Raw genomic sequence first — 15111 nt, 5'->3', positions numbered from 1 at the left:
GGATGACACTCCCATCATGTAACGTTTAATATTGATTTTTCTAATAAATTTGTGGATGTCCATGTAAGTGCCGAACTTATTTAGACTTTGGGGGGGTGCATATTTTAATCCTTTGTCTAGCAATAATTTCTCGGAATCACTCAAGACCTTAGAGCTCCGGTTAAAAATACCCTGCCCAGTTATATTTTGGGACGTTTGAACTGTCCTGTGGTGCCTCCCCCCTCTGTTCCCTCTCCTCTTTCTCCTAATCTCTTGGTGCCCTGCCCGGCCCTGCGAAAACCCCAATTCGGGCAGTCATTGGGTCTCAGGACAGGGACACTCTGAGATGGCGGAGGGGGTGGCGCATACCACTCCCCTCCATTGGAGGTAGAGTATTGAGATAGTTCGGGTGCTGAATACCCTTCAGGACCCACCTTATCCCTAAGAGGGAAAAAGGAATTGGATGTGGGAACATTATAATCCCATCCTGAACCCGACTCAGGGTGAAGGTAGGACGGTGAGGATTATTCGTCATCCCCCGCTAATCTTCAATTATTACCAGCGGGGGTGGTGTTCCCATTGTTTGGGACACCCCATCCCCTCACCCTAGGTTCATGGGGATACATATGGTATCCCTGATTTGGGTAATAACTCCCCATATTGGGAGGTGGCCCATAGCCCAAGCCCCCTCGGGGTTGGTTTCCTTGAAACCCGGGACCATTATGAGATCTGGGTGGTCCCACAAACCGTGCATGGTCTTTCAAGGGGGGGGGGTCCCCTGGGGGCACCTCTACCTCTTCTAGGGGAGGGCCTAGATGCATGCCCTCCCAACCTATTGGCAGGATAGGTAAGTAAGTTTGCAGCTTTTTGGAAGAATGTGAGACTTGTTTGCAGGGACTAAAGGAAGGGGCTTGAGAAGGGGGAGAGGGTGGTGAGAGAACTGTTTGTAGCAGGCTGGGAGGCCAGTTCTTCTGCTGTGCAACTTTAGTGGCCTCTGATGTGGCCTATGATGGAGCAAAAAATTAGGGGTCATTCACACCATATACCACTTTATAACCATCTACACCCCTCTTATATCATACTGCCCACCGCCGTACACTCCGCACCCCTCTCATATACATACTACCTACCACCGTACACTCTGCACCCCTCTCATATCCATATCACCCACCACCGTACACTCCCCACCCCTCTCATATACATATCACCCACCACTGTACACTCCACACCCCTCTCATGTCATACTACCCACCGCCATACACTCTGCACTCCTCTAACATACATACTATCCACCACCATAAATTCCACACCTCTCTCATGTCAAACTACCCACCGCCGTACACTCCACACTCCTCTCATGCCATAATACCCACCACGTACACTCCGCACCCCTCTCATATGCATATGACCCACTGCCGTACGCTTCACACCCCTCTCATGTCAAACTACCCACCGCCATACATTCCACACCCCTCATGTCATACTACCCACCGCTGTACACTCCGAACTCCTCTCATGTCATACTACCACCACTGTACACTCCGCACCCCTCTCATGTCATACTACGCACCACCATACACTTCACACGCCTCTAATATACATACTATCCACCACCGTACACTCCGCACCCCTCTCATATCCATATCACCCACCACCGTACACTCCCCACCCCTCTCATATACATATCACCCACCACTGTACACTCCACACCCCTCTCATGTCATACTACCCACCGATGTACACTCCGAACTCCTCTCATGTCATACTACCCACCACCGTACACTCCGCACCCCTCTCATGTCATACTACGCACCACCATACACTTCACACGCCTCTAATATACATACTATCCACCACCGTACACTCCGCACCCCTCTCGTGTCATACTACCCACCAATGTACACTCCACACCCCTCTTATGTACATACTACCCACCGTCTTACACTCCACACCCCTCTCATGTACATACTACCCACCGCCTTACACTCCGCACCCCTCATGTACATACTACCCACCTCCATAGATTACGCAACCCTCTCATGCACATACTATGTGCCGTCGTACCCTCCACTTTCCTATCCTACACATGTTTACCACCATGATACAGTGCCACCATAATAGCATCATTGGCAAAGTAATGCTCCCTATTAGGGAGACAGTGACATACACAGTGCACCACAGAAAACAGTGAGTGTGGCTAAATTATGATTTTTTTTTTTTTAAATGCGTTTTTTGGTGGAGAGTTTTTTTGTTTTTTGATAAGATCTAAACAGACACCTGAAGCCTTACTTTTGAGACACAGAACGGGGCTGAGGAAACACATTCCCCAGTCCCTTTCACTGTAGCCTCAGCTGCACATAGTTTACTATGCTTCAGCTATCAATAAACACTGAGTGATCAGTAACAATAACTTACTGTGTTCATTTAGAAAAGGAAGGGGTGATAAATGACCCCTTTTCCCACCCTCCATCCTGAAGACTGAAGATTCCCCCACAGCAGTCAATGGGAGAGAAGAGGAGGGAAGCCGGAAGCACTGTGGGGGGAGGTCCTACACTGTTATTTTTTATCGCTGGATGTATTTTTCCCATTTCTGGGTGTGAGTGTGGCCTCATGTCTATGTTTTGCCTAAAATCTCACAAAGCCTAGAGCCACGTCTGTAATGATATGTAATGATAAACTCATCCAAAATCACTAAGCTTACAATGAAAGCCAATAAATATTACTGAAATCATTTATATCTAAATAAAGCAATAAAGAATTGTCCACAGCTAAAAAAAAATTTTTTTTGTATTGTGCTGATGTTTGGTGGACACTATGGCCCAGATTCTCGTAGATCGGCGTAAAACTGGGCGGGCGTAATGTATCTGATTTACGTTACGTCGCCGCAAGTTTTTCAGGCAAGTGCTTTATTCACAAAGCACTTGCGTGTAAAGTTGCTGCGGCGTAACGTAAATCACCCGGCGGAATTCAAATTCGGCGGGTAGGGGGCGTGTTTCATTTAAATGAAGCGCGTCCCCGTGCCGAACGAACTGCGCATGCGCCATCCCTAAAATATCCCAGTGTGAATTGCTCCAAATGACATCGCAAGGACGTCATTGGTTTCGTCGTGAACGTAAATGACGTCCAGCCCCATTCACGGATGACTTACGCAAACAACGTACATTTTTTAATTTTTGATGCTGGAACGACGGCCATACTTAACATTGGCTGCGCCTCATAGACCCAGAGGCAACTTTACGCCGGGAAAAGCCTAACGTAAACGTCGTAACTTTACTGCGTCGGCCGTGCATACGTTCGGGAATTCGCGTATCTAGCTAATTTGCATACTCCACGGGGAAATCGACGGAAGCAGCACCTAGCGGGAAAAAAAAAATTGCAGCTAAGATCCGACGGCGTAAGAGACTTACGCCTGTCGGATCTAAGGGATATCTATGCGTAACTGATTCTAAGAATCAGTCGCATAGATACGACGGCGCTAGGCAGAGATACGACGGCGTATCTGGAGATGCACCGTCATATCTCTTTTGAGAATCTGGGCCTATATATCATATGCGTCTCTTTGCGATTCGTTGTTATCGCTTTAGGAGATGCATGTATTTTGGTGTCTTCCGTACAAATATTTTAGTCTCAGGTCATTATTGTGGTCAAACCCAAAATTCTAAACAGAAGGTAGATGTAATTATTTTGAGGAAGGTATCCAGTCTACTTATGTAACATTTGCAACATAAACTGTATTGCTTAGAAAATCTTATTCATCATCACTTTCATACATATCAACTTTTGGTTTTATCTTCTTGTGTTCAACATTTTCCAACTCTTTTTTGAAAGTTGAATATTTAGTTGCAATTCCTACAAAATATATTCAGTATAGTTTTTGTAATTTTAATCTTTTTTTTAATATTTTCTTCAGGTATCAGAAGAGGCTCTTCATTCCAAATTGGAAGAACAAGATGGGACTGATGAGGACATGGAGCCATATTTAGTAAGAAGGCTTTCATGTAGGACTATTCATCTACCTCCTTTGGCTTTTAGACTAGCAGAACAAGCAGAATGGGACAAAAAAGGAGATTCTGAAAGTCCACAACGGCCAACTTCACTTGCACTGAGGATACCGCCATTGATTGCAATTACATCTGCAGACAACACAAGGTAGGGATGGATTTTTTAAATGTTTGTTAAATTGCTTCTGCTTTCCATGAAAGCATTGGATTTGTTTTGGACATATTTGGCCACTAGTATGTGCTGCAATGAATGCTACTACCTTTCCATGTATTCACATTATAGACTAGTAATAGCAATTCCAAGTTTATTCTGCTATACTACCTAAAAAAAAATGTTATAGCTTTTCCAGTTTTATGAACACAATACAACCGAGAGTGTTAGGCCTCGTACACACGACCGAGTTTCTCGGCAAAAACCAGCAAGAAGCTTGCTGGGTTTTTTTTTTTGCCGAGGAAACCGGTCGTGTGTACACTTTTCAACAAGGAAACTGTCAAGGATCTCGTTGGGCCAAAAAGAAAGCATGTCTTCTTTTTCCTCGATGGGAATGGGAAAATTTGGCTCACCGAGATCCTCGGCGGCTTCACAAGGAACTCGACGAGCAAAACGATGTGTTTCGCCCGTCGAGTTCCTCGGACGTGTGTACGAGGCTTTACAGTAGTCCTCCAAGAGCTTGTAAACAATAATTGCTGTTGCTAACAGGGTTTTGCTGGGTACCCAATGTCGTGTATGTTTTTTATAAAATCCAGGAAATGCTCTTCTAATAGCATTTTTGCTGTTGTGCTTGGTCTATGATGTTATCTGTATGTGTGAGTTTTATATTCCAGATTGAAAAAGGCTCGTTTAAATATGTAAGACTAAAATAAATATGTAAGAACTAAGATGGACTGAGTTGATGTGTTTGGTGTATATGCAGGATCGGACTGGGACAAAAAATAGGCCCGGGAATTTTAGACCAAGCAGCCAATTCTTCCAGGGACCCGGGCGGGAGGGTTTAGGCATTCGGGGGGTGGTTGGTGATGGGATATTTACAGAGTCGGTCCTCCACACTGTAATGTAAAGGGGCACTGTGATATAAAGGGGACTGCATTGTAAAGGGGCACAGTAATGATTACAGTGCAGTCCCCTTTATATCACAGCCCCCCATCACAGAGAGGTGGGGATATTTTCCGTATTTTATGCCGCAGGGAGGTGTTCTGGATTTTTTTGCTCCAGACCCACATTCCCTCCGGTTTAAACTTTGAGTGGGATGTAAGGCATTTTTATAATTAAAGGGTTTGTAAAGGATTTTTTTTTTTAATCTTAATAGCTTGCTTTACCTTAATGCAGTGCTGTTTTCATGTCCTCATTGTTCGTTTTTGCTCTCAAGTTTTAATTCTTCTCTGATCTCCACACTTCCTGGTTGTCTGTTTCCTGATAACCACAGTACTGGGAGATTTCTCTCTGTGGTCACTAATCAAGGAGGTGTGATTACTGTGTGTCTAAAACCCTACAGCACCAATCAGTTTCATTTTCCAAACCATCACTGCCCTGTATTGGCTCTGTGGCTCTGTACATCACAGAAGCAGAAAACAACATCCAAAAATGAAACTAGAAACTGCAGGTACATTATATGATTGTTTTTTTATCTATTTTTAATCATTTTTAAAAGGAATAAGTTAACTAGTATGTCTCTATACCCTGGAAACAGTCATTTCAGAAAAAAAAAAATCCTTTGCAACTCCTTTAAGAAGTAACATGTATAGTATGGTGTCTCCCCACTCTAACCTTCTGTTCATTTGGGCCTGCAGGAGCCCTTTGGCTATTTGCCTACATATACTTATTTGTATGTCAGGGGTTGTGATTAGGTAGGTTCGGGGAACTATTTAGACTAGGGTTTTATTAGGTTGTTATTTAGCCCTGTACTTACTATATTCAGGTCTGCCACTGATATTTATCAGGGCGGTTTTCACATGTCCTCACATAGTATATTTGTGCCTATTTCCTTTTTGTATTGTGCTGATGTTTGGTGGACACTATATATCATATGCGTCACTTTGTGATTTGTTGTTATCGCTTTAGGAGACGCATGTATTTTGGTGTCTTCCATACAAATATTTTTATTCACTTTTGTATGTACTTTTTCTATCGTGTCAGTTTTTTAAATGTGGTTACTTTTTGCTTTACATACATGTATTTGTATTGTTCAGAATGTTTTTTGTTTTGCTTACCAAGATAAGGGAGAGCTGATCACACTACCCTACACCTGTGTGGGGTAGGAGTGTCCTCTACTTAGAGGTTCAGTAGGTCAGTCTTCCTTTGGGTTTTGAAGAAACACAATGTACAGGTTTGAAACCTGTACAGGTACAGGTACAGGTACAGGTGTGAAATGTCGTCACCCCTTGGTCCGTTGTTTTAGTCCAAGTGGCAGTCTTTCAATAAACCTGTTGGATGGATGTTGGTGTGCAGCTAATTTTTTCTCACTTGAGCAAGGATCTGTCTCATTTCTCTGGGTGCGGTCTGTGTTGGCTCTCTTCAAAAAGCGGTCATTGCTTACCTCCTGCTGTGTGGCCCGGTCATCAACAGGCCACGGAACCAGGCTGCTCCGGCCCACTGGGCAAATGCCTGGTCTGCCCTATGGCTAGCTCGGGCCTGTGTATATGTTTATACATGAACCCCACCTTCCCTACTCCACCCTCTTTCTTGCATACACCTTCATCCCAAACACACTTACTCACACCTACTCTACCATTTATCCAGCAGCACCCCTCTCCCTACTACAAGCACACCGTCATGTCCCACTCACACCACTTCACTTTTTTGCTGACCCCCACCATCACCACTGTGCCTGACCCCCAACCATCCTACAATTGCATACGCAGGCCAGCCGCTAGCCCCCACTATGAACATTGCCCTGTATCCCACTGCCCTGTACCCCAGCATGCCTGTTCTGGAAAAGGGAAATTTTTGCTAGTATATATATTATATTTACACACACATATACATTATAAAAACTATGTTATTTGTAACCATGCTTCTACAAACAGACATCAGTCAGCATGCTCTGAATGGTCATTTTCCTAATTATTGTGATTTTGTGTTATGGCATTACATATACTGTGAGGTTGGCTCTAGGTAAGTTAAAAAAAATTGTGAAAGGCATAAGATTTCACAATTTAGCTTTAACTCAGACTGCTGTATTAAGAAGATTTTTTTAAACAGCATGAAAAGTCTATTTTAATTGAAAACCAAGCTTATGTTTACAGGTACACAGAGACCAAGCTGTGAACATGAAATACTACTTACAATAAAGCTTGTTGTTCATTTTCGGCAAGAGCATCCCTTTTAAAAGGCTTAAATACATACCAATTGAGATGGGTTCCATTGTTACTTACACAAAAGTGTTGCATGTCACAGTTTTGTACATGCGTATGTGTAACTACAAAGACCAAGGAATATTTGTTTCCCCTTACTGTTACCCTGGGAACACCATACATAAAAATTCACTGTAAACGTCATATAGGTTATCTGATATTGGTGATGGGGCAAAAGAATGTGTCTAAAATTGTCAGATAATATTACCCCAGTACAATGTCAAAATGGAAAAAAATCTATCCTATCAGTGAGTAAAGTGAGTAAATACTTGCTCCATGACCAAGTCGTTTTTACCGGTCAAGCTCTACTTTACGCTACCACTATTGACCTCACCTTTTGAAAATGACAGTTCGATTGCTATGATGCTATTGCTAACACTTGAATGCTTGCTGAGTAAATGAGCCAAAAGAGGTATAGAAATAAAAAAAAATCTGGAGGTTTTTCTGACACAAATTTACAGCATGCTTATTCTGGGTATGTGGCTCAAAGACATTGCCGCCATGTTTTTTTCTAAATACAGATGAATTATTATTTTGGCTAAATTGACACCATACAGGTGCGACAAAGTACATGTGCATTCCTGTGCACCACATGTAGGGCAACTTAATGATTTCAATTGGCTGCCCTATGGGTGACAAATGTGCCAAGCTGAAGTGCATGTTGCTGCCACACCATGTGGTTTGGCGCAGGTGTTTACAGGCGCCTGCTGTTTTAGTGCTTATCAAGAAAACATGCAATTTTGCAACAGTTACATTTTCAGGACAAGCTAATATGACTACAATTACCCTAAAAACAGTCTTTCATGGTTTTAAATGACTAAAGATGCTTACTTACATCAGCTTTACTTATTCTTTATTATTGTCCTGGGTGGTTATTTGCGACAGGCAGATCCACTTTGCACTACAAGGGCAAACTACAAGTGCAAAGTGCACTTGAAATTGCACTAAAAGTGCACTTGAAAGTGCAGTCGCTGTTGATCTGAGGGGGACATGCAAGGAAAATAAAAAACAGCATTTTAGCTTGCACATGATTGGATAATAAAATCAGCAGAGTTTCCTTCCATTTCAGATCTACCTCTCAGATTTACAGCGACTGCACTTCCAAGTGCACTTTCAGTCCAATTTCAAGTGCACTTTGCACTTGTAGTTTGCACTTGAAGTGCAAAGTGGCTTTGCCTTTAGTAAATAACCCCCTTAATCTCTAATCTGCTCTTTGAAAAAATAAAAGTAGTAGTCAGGGAATTTCCTGCTGTATTTCATTTGATACAAGTACTGCGCACTATTAAGAACCTGAGCTGTACTAGGGGTTAAATGCCAGCTTCCTAGTCTTTAAAAAGCCATGAAATAAGAGGGTAACCTACATATATGCATTCACATTGATCCAAAATGTCATCAGTCTAGTTACAAAAGGTACACAATATAGTTTACCCTTTATCCACAAAGCTTCAAAGAAAGCATAGGGACTACAGGGCTGCATGCTGACTGACCACATTTGGATCCCCCAGCTGCTTTGTTTGCAAGAATAAGCCAATGGAGAAGAATATGCCATTTAGCTGCAAAAGTAGTACAGGTGCACCATTTTACTTGTAGGTTTAATGCAACCCTCCAGCATGTTACCTAAAATAATTGCTTATTTGTAACATACCCTTTAAGCATTATTAAAAGACTGCTCCCCACTAACTGGTATTATTAAACATAATTTTTGAATTGGTAAATATCCCTTATGCCATGTTTTACCAAAAGCTTGCAAATTAACCTTAAAAAAAAGTCAGAAAAAAATACGAGATTCATCTTTCATAGTCTTCTTTCTTTTACTGAAACTTTATTGAAATTTTTCCAATACAGTAAGTAAGATAGGAAAAAATAAATGGTATAAAATAGCCATAAAATATCAATACACCAAGTGCAAATAATGCTCTTAAAATGCAAAATGAGAGCGGCAGCAGTCTTTCACTATAAACAAACTTGAATAAGGCAAGACTTACCGAGCATCAATTTATAAGTGAAATGTCTGAGGACGCGTACACACGATCGATCCAAACCGATGAGAATGGTCTTGACGGACCGTTTTCATCGGTTCACAGCTGAAGTGGCCTCATGGTCTGATGTGCGTACACACCATCAGTTCAAAAACCGATCGGGTCAGAACGCGGTGACGTAAAACACACGTCGTGCTGAAAAAAAACGAAGTTCAATTCTTCCAAGCATGCGTCGACTTGATTCTGAGCATGCGCGGGTTTTGAACCGATGCTTTTGTGTACTAACCATCGGTTTGGACCTATCGGGCAGCGGTCCATCGGTTCGATGTTAAAGCAAGTTCTAAAATTTTTGACCGAAGGACAACGGACCGATGGGCCGTACACACGGTCGGTTTGGACCGATGAAACTGGACTTCAGTCCGTTTTCATCGGTTTGGACCGACCGTGTGTACGCGGCCTGAGACATAGAGGTTCTTTGTTCGCAAAAAGTGTCAAAAAAACATCCGGGCAATCAAAACAATATCATGCAATCCATACCTAGATCAGTGGTTCTCAATCCCAGTCCTCAAGTACCCCCAAGTGGCCATGTTTTTATGTTTTCCTTTACTTTGCACAGCTGCTTTAAATCAATATCAATGAGATGGTATTGATATGAGCTATTTTATCTAAGGTTAGTTCCCAAAACATGGCCCGTTGGGGGTACTTAAGGACTGCGGTTGAGAACCACTGGTCTATATGGTGGATATGAGCCGGAGGCCTGGCGCAAAAACTAAATAACAGCCACAGCCTTTACTGTTCAGCCAACCTACTGGAGCTCAAAAAATATGGGAAGAAAGCACATAGAGACAAGAAACAGAGAAGAAAGACAAAGGGGAAAGGAAGAGGAAAGGGGAGTAGAGAAGGAGGGAATCGGCGACCCCATGGGTTTGAGGCTGGACCACTTAGAACCTCACAATTCTAGTATTCGGGAGGTAATTTGAGAAGGTGGAAAATGCTCTATCCAGGGTTGCCAAGTCCGTTGAAATTTGTCATATTTGTCCTCAAGAATTGCTGTCAATCTTTAATTCAATCGTTAATGAGCGTGCAATGAACCTGATTTTTAACCTCTTCGAAGCTAACAAGTGGCATTTTCCAGGACTGTGCTATGGCTTGCTTTCTCACCATAAACATGTGAATAATTAGAGCGCATTCCCGACAGGTAACATTAGCGATAGGTTTATGTAAAAGTGCCTCCCGTGGATCTTTCTGTATATTCACATGAAGAACTGTATCGACCAATGTGTATACCCTAATCCATAACCTTGGATATATATATGGTCCACCATATATGTTTCATGCCGCCCAAATCCGTCGGCTTTTATAGACTTCAATAGGGTTTGAGTTCACAAATTGTTTCATGAACTAAACTCATACCTCCTGCACCATATCCTGGTTTAATAAAACAGAAAACAATGTACTGACATATGCATGTACTGTATATGTCCCAGCATATCATGTTTGGAACAACGGGCTCACAAGTTCAGTAGAGATGAGCACAACTGCATTTTGTTAATAGTATTATTATTAAGTAATTATCAATCTACCAGAAAATAGCCGGCTAGCAGGGATTTTAGGACCAAAAACCATTTAACACTATTAAATACATTTTTAATGATAGGCACTTTTAAATAGTTTTTAATAATTTTAGACATTTTTGCAAAATGTTCATTAGAGCAACTTAAGGATTAGTTCTGGACAACAATGAAAACAAATCCAGTGAATTATTGATATCCAGCTAAAGTCTAAAGGTTTGTCAGTTTACCCGAATTCTAATTTTCTGTGGTCTACTTTATAGCTTCTCTGTTTGCTGGGAGGATCTGTTTTCTAAAGTCTGCTTTATTTATCACCAATTAGATTCAGCTAAAATCAAGCAAGTTCGCCAAGGGGATAGGATTTATTTTTCCAAGCCTTGGAAATGGTTTGTTTCACTGATGTGAATACATTGGGGAGAAGAAAAAGTTCTCAAAACACAACTAAACTCTCCCAATTACCTAATTAACATAAATTATTACTAATCCTTATGTAGCACCCTGCTCCCAAATGACTGGGCGCTATGTTAAAGTTAGTGGGTGTCTGAGCCAATAATATGGCTCAGACTGTGAGGATGTATACTAAATTAGCCTCTGTTCTGGCAGTGGCTGTGCCTGATAGCATTTTTTCCACTGTTGCCTGTAGGTGGCCATACCACCACAGGCCAGTGTTGGAACCCGGGCAAGCCATAGATTATTGAGTATCTTTTCTCGGGAACAGCCCAGTGGGAGTGGTGCCCCGCTGTGCATGCCAGAAACTTAAGGGGCAGACGCCATATTTTGGGGTCCTTCGCCTCGTGGCCCTCCTGGCACGAGGTGTGTATTGTGTAATTTCCAGCCCCGGGACCACGTTGGCCCGAGGCTGCATCTCTATCAGTAGGCCCAGTTATGCTGACTGGGGCCTACGAATCAAGAGGGATCCCAAGCTGTCCATCTAAGCGAATGAAGCTATACTTAATAAAGGAAACCAGGGGACCTGTCCTGGAGGAGACCAAGCGGAAGGCTTATGTCTCGGGATAGGCCTGGTGACCTTATTAAGGAGGGATCCACAAATGAAGTTGTCCTACAGTTTGCCGGGGCGGCTTAAAGGCTCTTTAACTGTACGGTTGGAAGTTCAGTAATTAAATCCTGTGGCAGAGGATTCTGGACTGTTCAATTTGCTCTCAATCAGTCTGTGGCAGAGACTGTTATCAAACTGGTATATATATATTCGCCAGCACACCAGGGATCATAACGTCCAAAGATTTAATGCATATCTAATATTTCAAAAAGAGCAACGTTTTTCGAGGCCACGCAGGACCTCTTCGTCAGGCAAAAAGGTTGCCTGACGAAGAGGTCCTGCGTGGCCTCGAAACTTTGCTCTTTTTGAAATATTAGATATGCATTAAATCTTTGGACGTTATGATCCCTGGTGTGCTGGCGAATATATATATATATGATTTGCTTTCCGGTTCCCAGCCGGTGATCGTTTCAGCACCCTTTTTACTACTTGGCCATTTTGCCGGAAGGTGTGCAATCGGAATATTTTTGAGATTTGTTATCAAACTGGTTCGTGCATCATTCCAGCTGCTAGGCCAGGTGAGAGGGGTCTATCCGGATGAGCAATACCCACTCAGGAGGGAGTGGTGAATGACTTTGGAGTATAGAGGTTTTTCCCCAGTGATCTGTACCGAGTACTTGAACCAACCCCTCCCCCTTCATCCTTCTACCTTCTTCACAAGTTTTGAGCAAAAGAATAAAACCTGACAGCTAGAGGTTTTACATCTTGTGTGGTTATTGGAGTTCTTTCAGACTTTCTTCCCCTAGACTAATGTTGAGGTAACGTGCAAGGCCCAAATCTTAACCAGAAGCTCCTACAGGGGTAGTGCTACACTTATGCTGATAGAAAGGTATAATATATTTACCTGTTTTAACCACTTGCCACCAGTATAACGTAGATATACTGCAGCAAGGCACTGCTGCACCGCATCATGTACTAGGTACAGGATTGACACTTTTGGGTCTGTAGCACATACATGTGCTGCCATTGACTCGTTCCCGCTGTGATTAGACACAGCGGGAGCTGATATGTGGGTTATGTGATATTGAGACTCAGACCAGGCAACGTTTTTCCAAATCTTCGATTGTTCAATTTTGTTGAGCCTGTGCGTATTGTAGCCTCAGCTTCCTTTTCTTATCTGACAGGAATGGTACCCGGAGGGGTCTTCTGCTGCTGTAGCCCATTTGCCTTAAGGTTCGATGTGTTGTGCATTCAGAGATGGTATTCTACATACCTTGGTTGTAACGAGTGGTTATGTGAGTTACTGTTGTCTTTCTATCATCTCAAACCAATCTGCCCATTCTCTTCTGACCTTTGACATCAACAAGACATTTTCGTCTACACAACTGCCACTCACTGGATATTTTATTTAAACCCCAAAGATGGTTGTGCGTGAAAATCCCAGCAGTTTTTGAAATACTCAGATCAGCTCATTTGGCACCAACAACCATGCCACATTCAAAGTCACATAAATACGTCTTCTTCCCCATTCTGATGCTCTGTTTAAAATTCAGCAAGTTGTCTTTGCCACATCTAGATGGAGTTGCATTGGAATGCATTGAGTTGCTGCCATGTGATTGGCTGATTAGTAATTTGTGTTACCAAGCAATTGAACAAGTATACCTAATAAAGTGTATTTCAAGGAGACATGGATGAATGGGCGAGTTTGCTTTGAATATCAAAAATGAATAAACAGTGTTTTCAGTTTGTGGTGTTTAGATACAGTTAGATTTCATTATAGTTAAAGCAGTAGTAAACTCCGCTTTTGAACTTGTAGCTACAGGTAAGCCTGTAATAAGGCTTACCTGTAAATACATAGGTGGATTCAGAAAGAGTTAGGCCTGCTTATCTACAGATAAGCCGACCTAACTCTGAATCTGCACCGACCTATCTTTAAGTGTATTCTCTAACAGAGATACACTTAAACATATCTAAGATACGACGGCTTGCGCCGTCCTATCTTAGATTGCAATGTTGCTGATGGCCGCTAGATGGCGCTTCCATTGCGGCCGGTGAAGATTATGTAAATGAGGGGATACGCCGATTCACGAACGAACGCCAGGCCGTTTATGTAAGAGATAGGCCGCCTAAAGTTAGAGCTATGCTCTAGTGGAATAGTAATGTTAAGTATGGCCGCCGTTCCCGCCGCGAAATTCGAAATTTTTAGGTCGTTTGCGTAAGTCGTCCGCGAATCGGGATTTACGTTGTTTACGTCCACGTCAAAATCAATAGGCCCGTACGGCGCACTTCCCTGCAATGCGCACTGGGAAATGTAGTCGCCCAGCGCATGCGCAGTGACAAAAAACGTCAAAAACGTGAGGTCAAGCCTCATTACCATGATACACGCCCCCCTCCAAGTCATTTGAATTAGGCGCCCTTACGCCCGCTCATTTGAGGCTACGCCGCCCTAAAGTTAATCCTATGTACCTGAAACTACCTAACAGTGAATATCTCCTAAACTTGCAGTGTGAGATATTCACACTAGATGGAGCCAGTGACATCATTGGCGCATGCACTGTGAAGGGACGAAAAACCTGTGCTATCCCTTTAGCGCTCTGTGCCATAAACAGTTTGTCAAGTGCACGGCTCAGCTTGTTCAGCTTGCACATGATTGGATGATGGATGTCAGTACAGCTTCACCTGATTTACCAAGCTAAGGGAAAATACTCTTGCAAAATGAACAACCTATTTATCTTTAGTAAATCAACCTCAGCTTTTCAAGAATTGGGAGAGGTAGTTGGGGGCTAATAGTTTACGGCCCCTTGCACACTGGGGCGTTTTTCATGCGGTACAGCGCTAAAAATAGCGCTGCTATACCGCATGAAAAATCATGCCCTGCAGTGTTCAATGTGAAAGCCCGAAGGCTTTCACATTGAAGTGATGCGCTAGCAGGAGCGCACCAAAAGTCCTGCTAGCCGCATCTTTACCGCGGTATAGGAGCGATGTGTTCACCGCTCCTATACCGCGCCTTCCCATTGAAATCAATGGGAAAGCGCGGTAATAACGCCCGCAACGCGGGCGGTATTAACCCTTTTTCGGCCGCTAGCGGGGGTTAAAACCTCACCGCTAGCGCCCGAATATCGCGGTAAATACGACGGTATAGCCGTGCTACAAATAGCGCGGCTATACCGTCACCGCGGCTCCACGCTGCAATGTGAAAGCAGCTCAACTGTGTATTTGAAAATATCCCAGAC

At 43.0% G+C, this 15111-nt stretch overlaps 1 protein-coding gene across 1 annotated transcript in view; it reads left to right on the top strand.

The window, feature by feature from the left end:
• Positions 1-4388, top strand: part of LOC120928663 (cAMP-specific 3',5'-cyclic phosphodiesterase 4D-like) — a 205055-nt gene extending 200667 nt beyond the window's left edge. The window contains exon 2 of the mRNA XM_040339671.1: positions 3890-4388. Within this exon, the coding sequence (XP_040195605.1) occupies positions 3890-4132 (243 nt within the window). The 3' untranslated portion in view covers positions 4133-4388. The remainder of the gene's footprint in view (positions 1-3889) is intronic.
• Positions 4389-15111: the final 10723 nt, after the last annotated feature.

This window comes from Rana temporaria, chromosome 1 (genome assembly GCF_905171775.1).
Source record: "Rana temporaria chromosome 1, aRanTem1.1, whole genome shotgun sequence".
In the NCBI taxonomy this organism is placed as follows: Eukaryota; Metazoa; Chordata; class Amphibia; order Anura; family Ranidae; genus Rana; species Rana temporaria.
The sequence above is the reverse complement of the archived record's forward strand: the minus strand, read 5'-3'. Positions and strand labels throughout refer to the sequence as shown.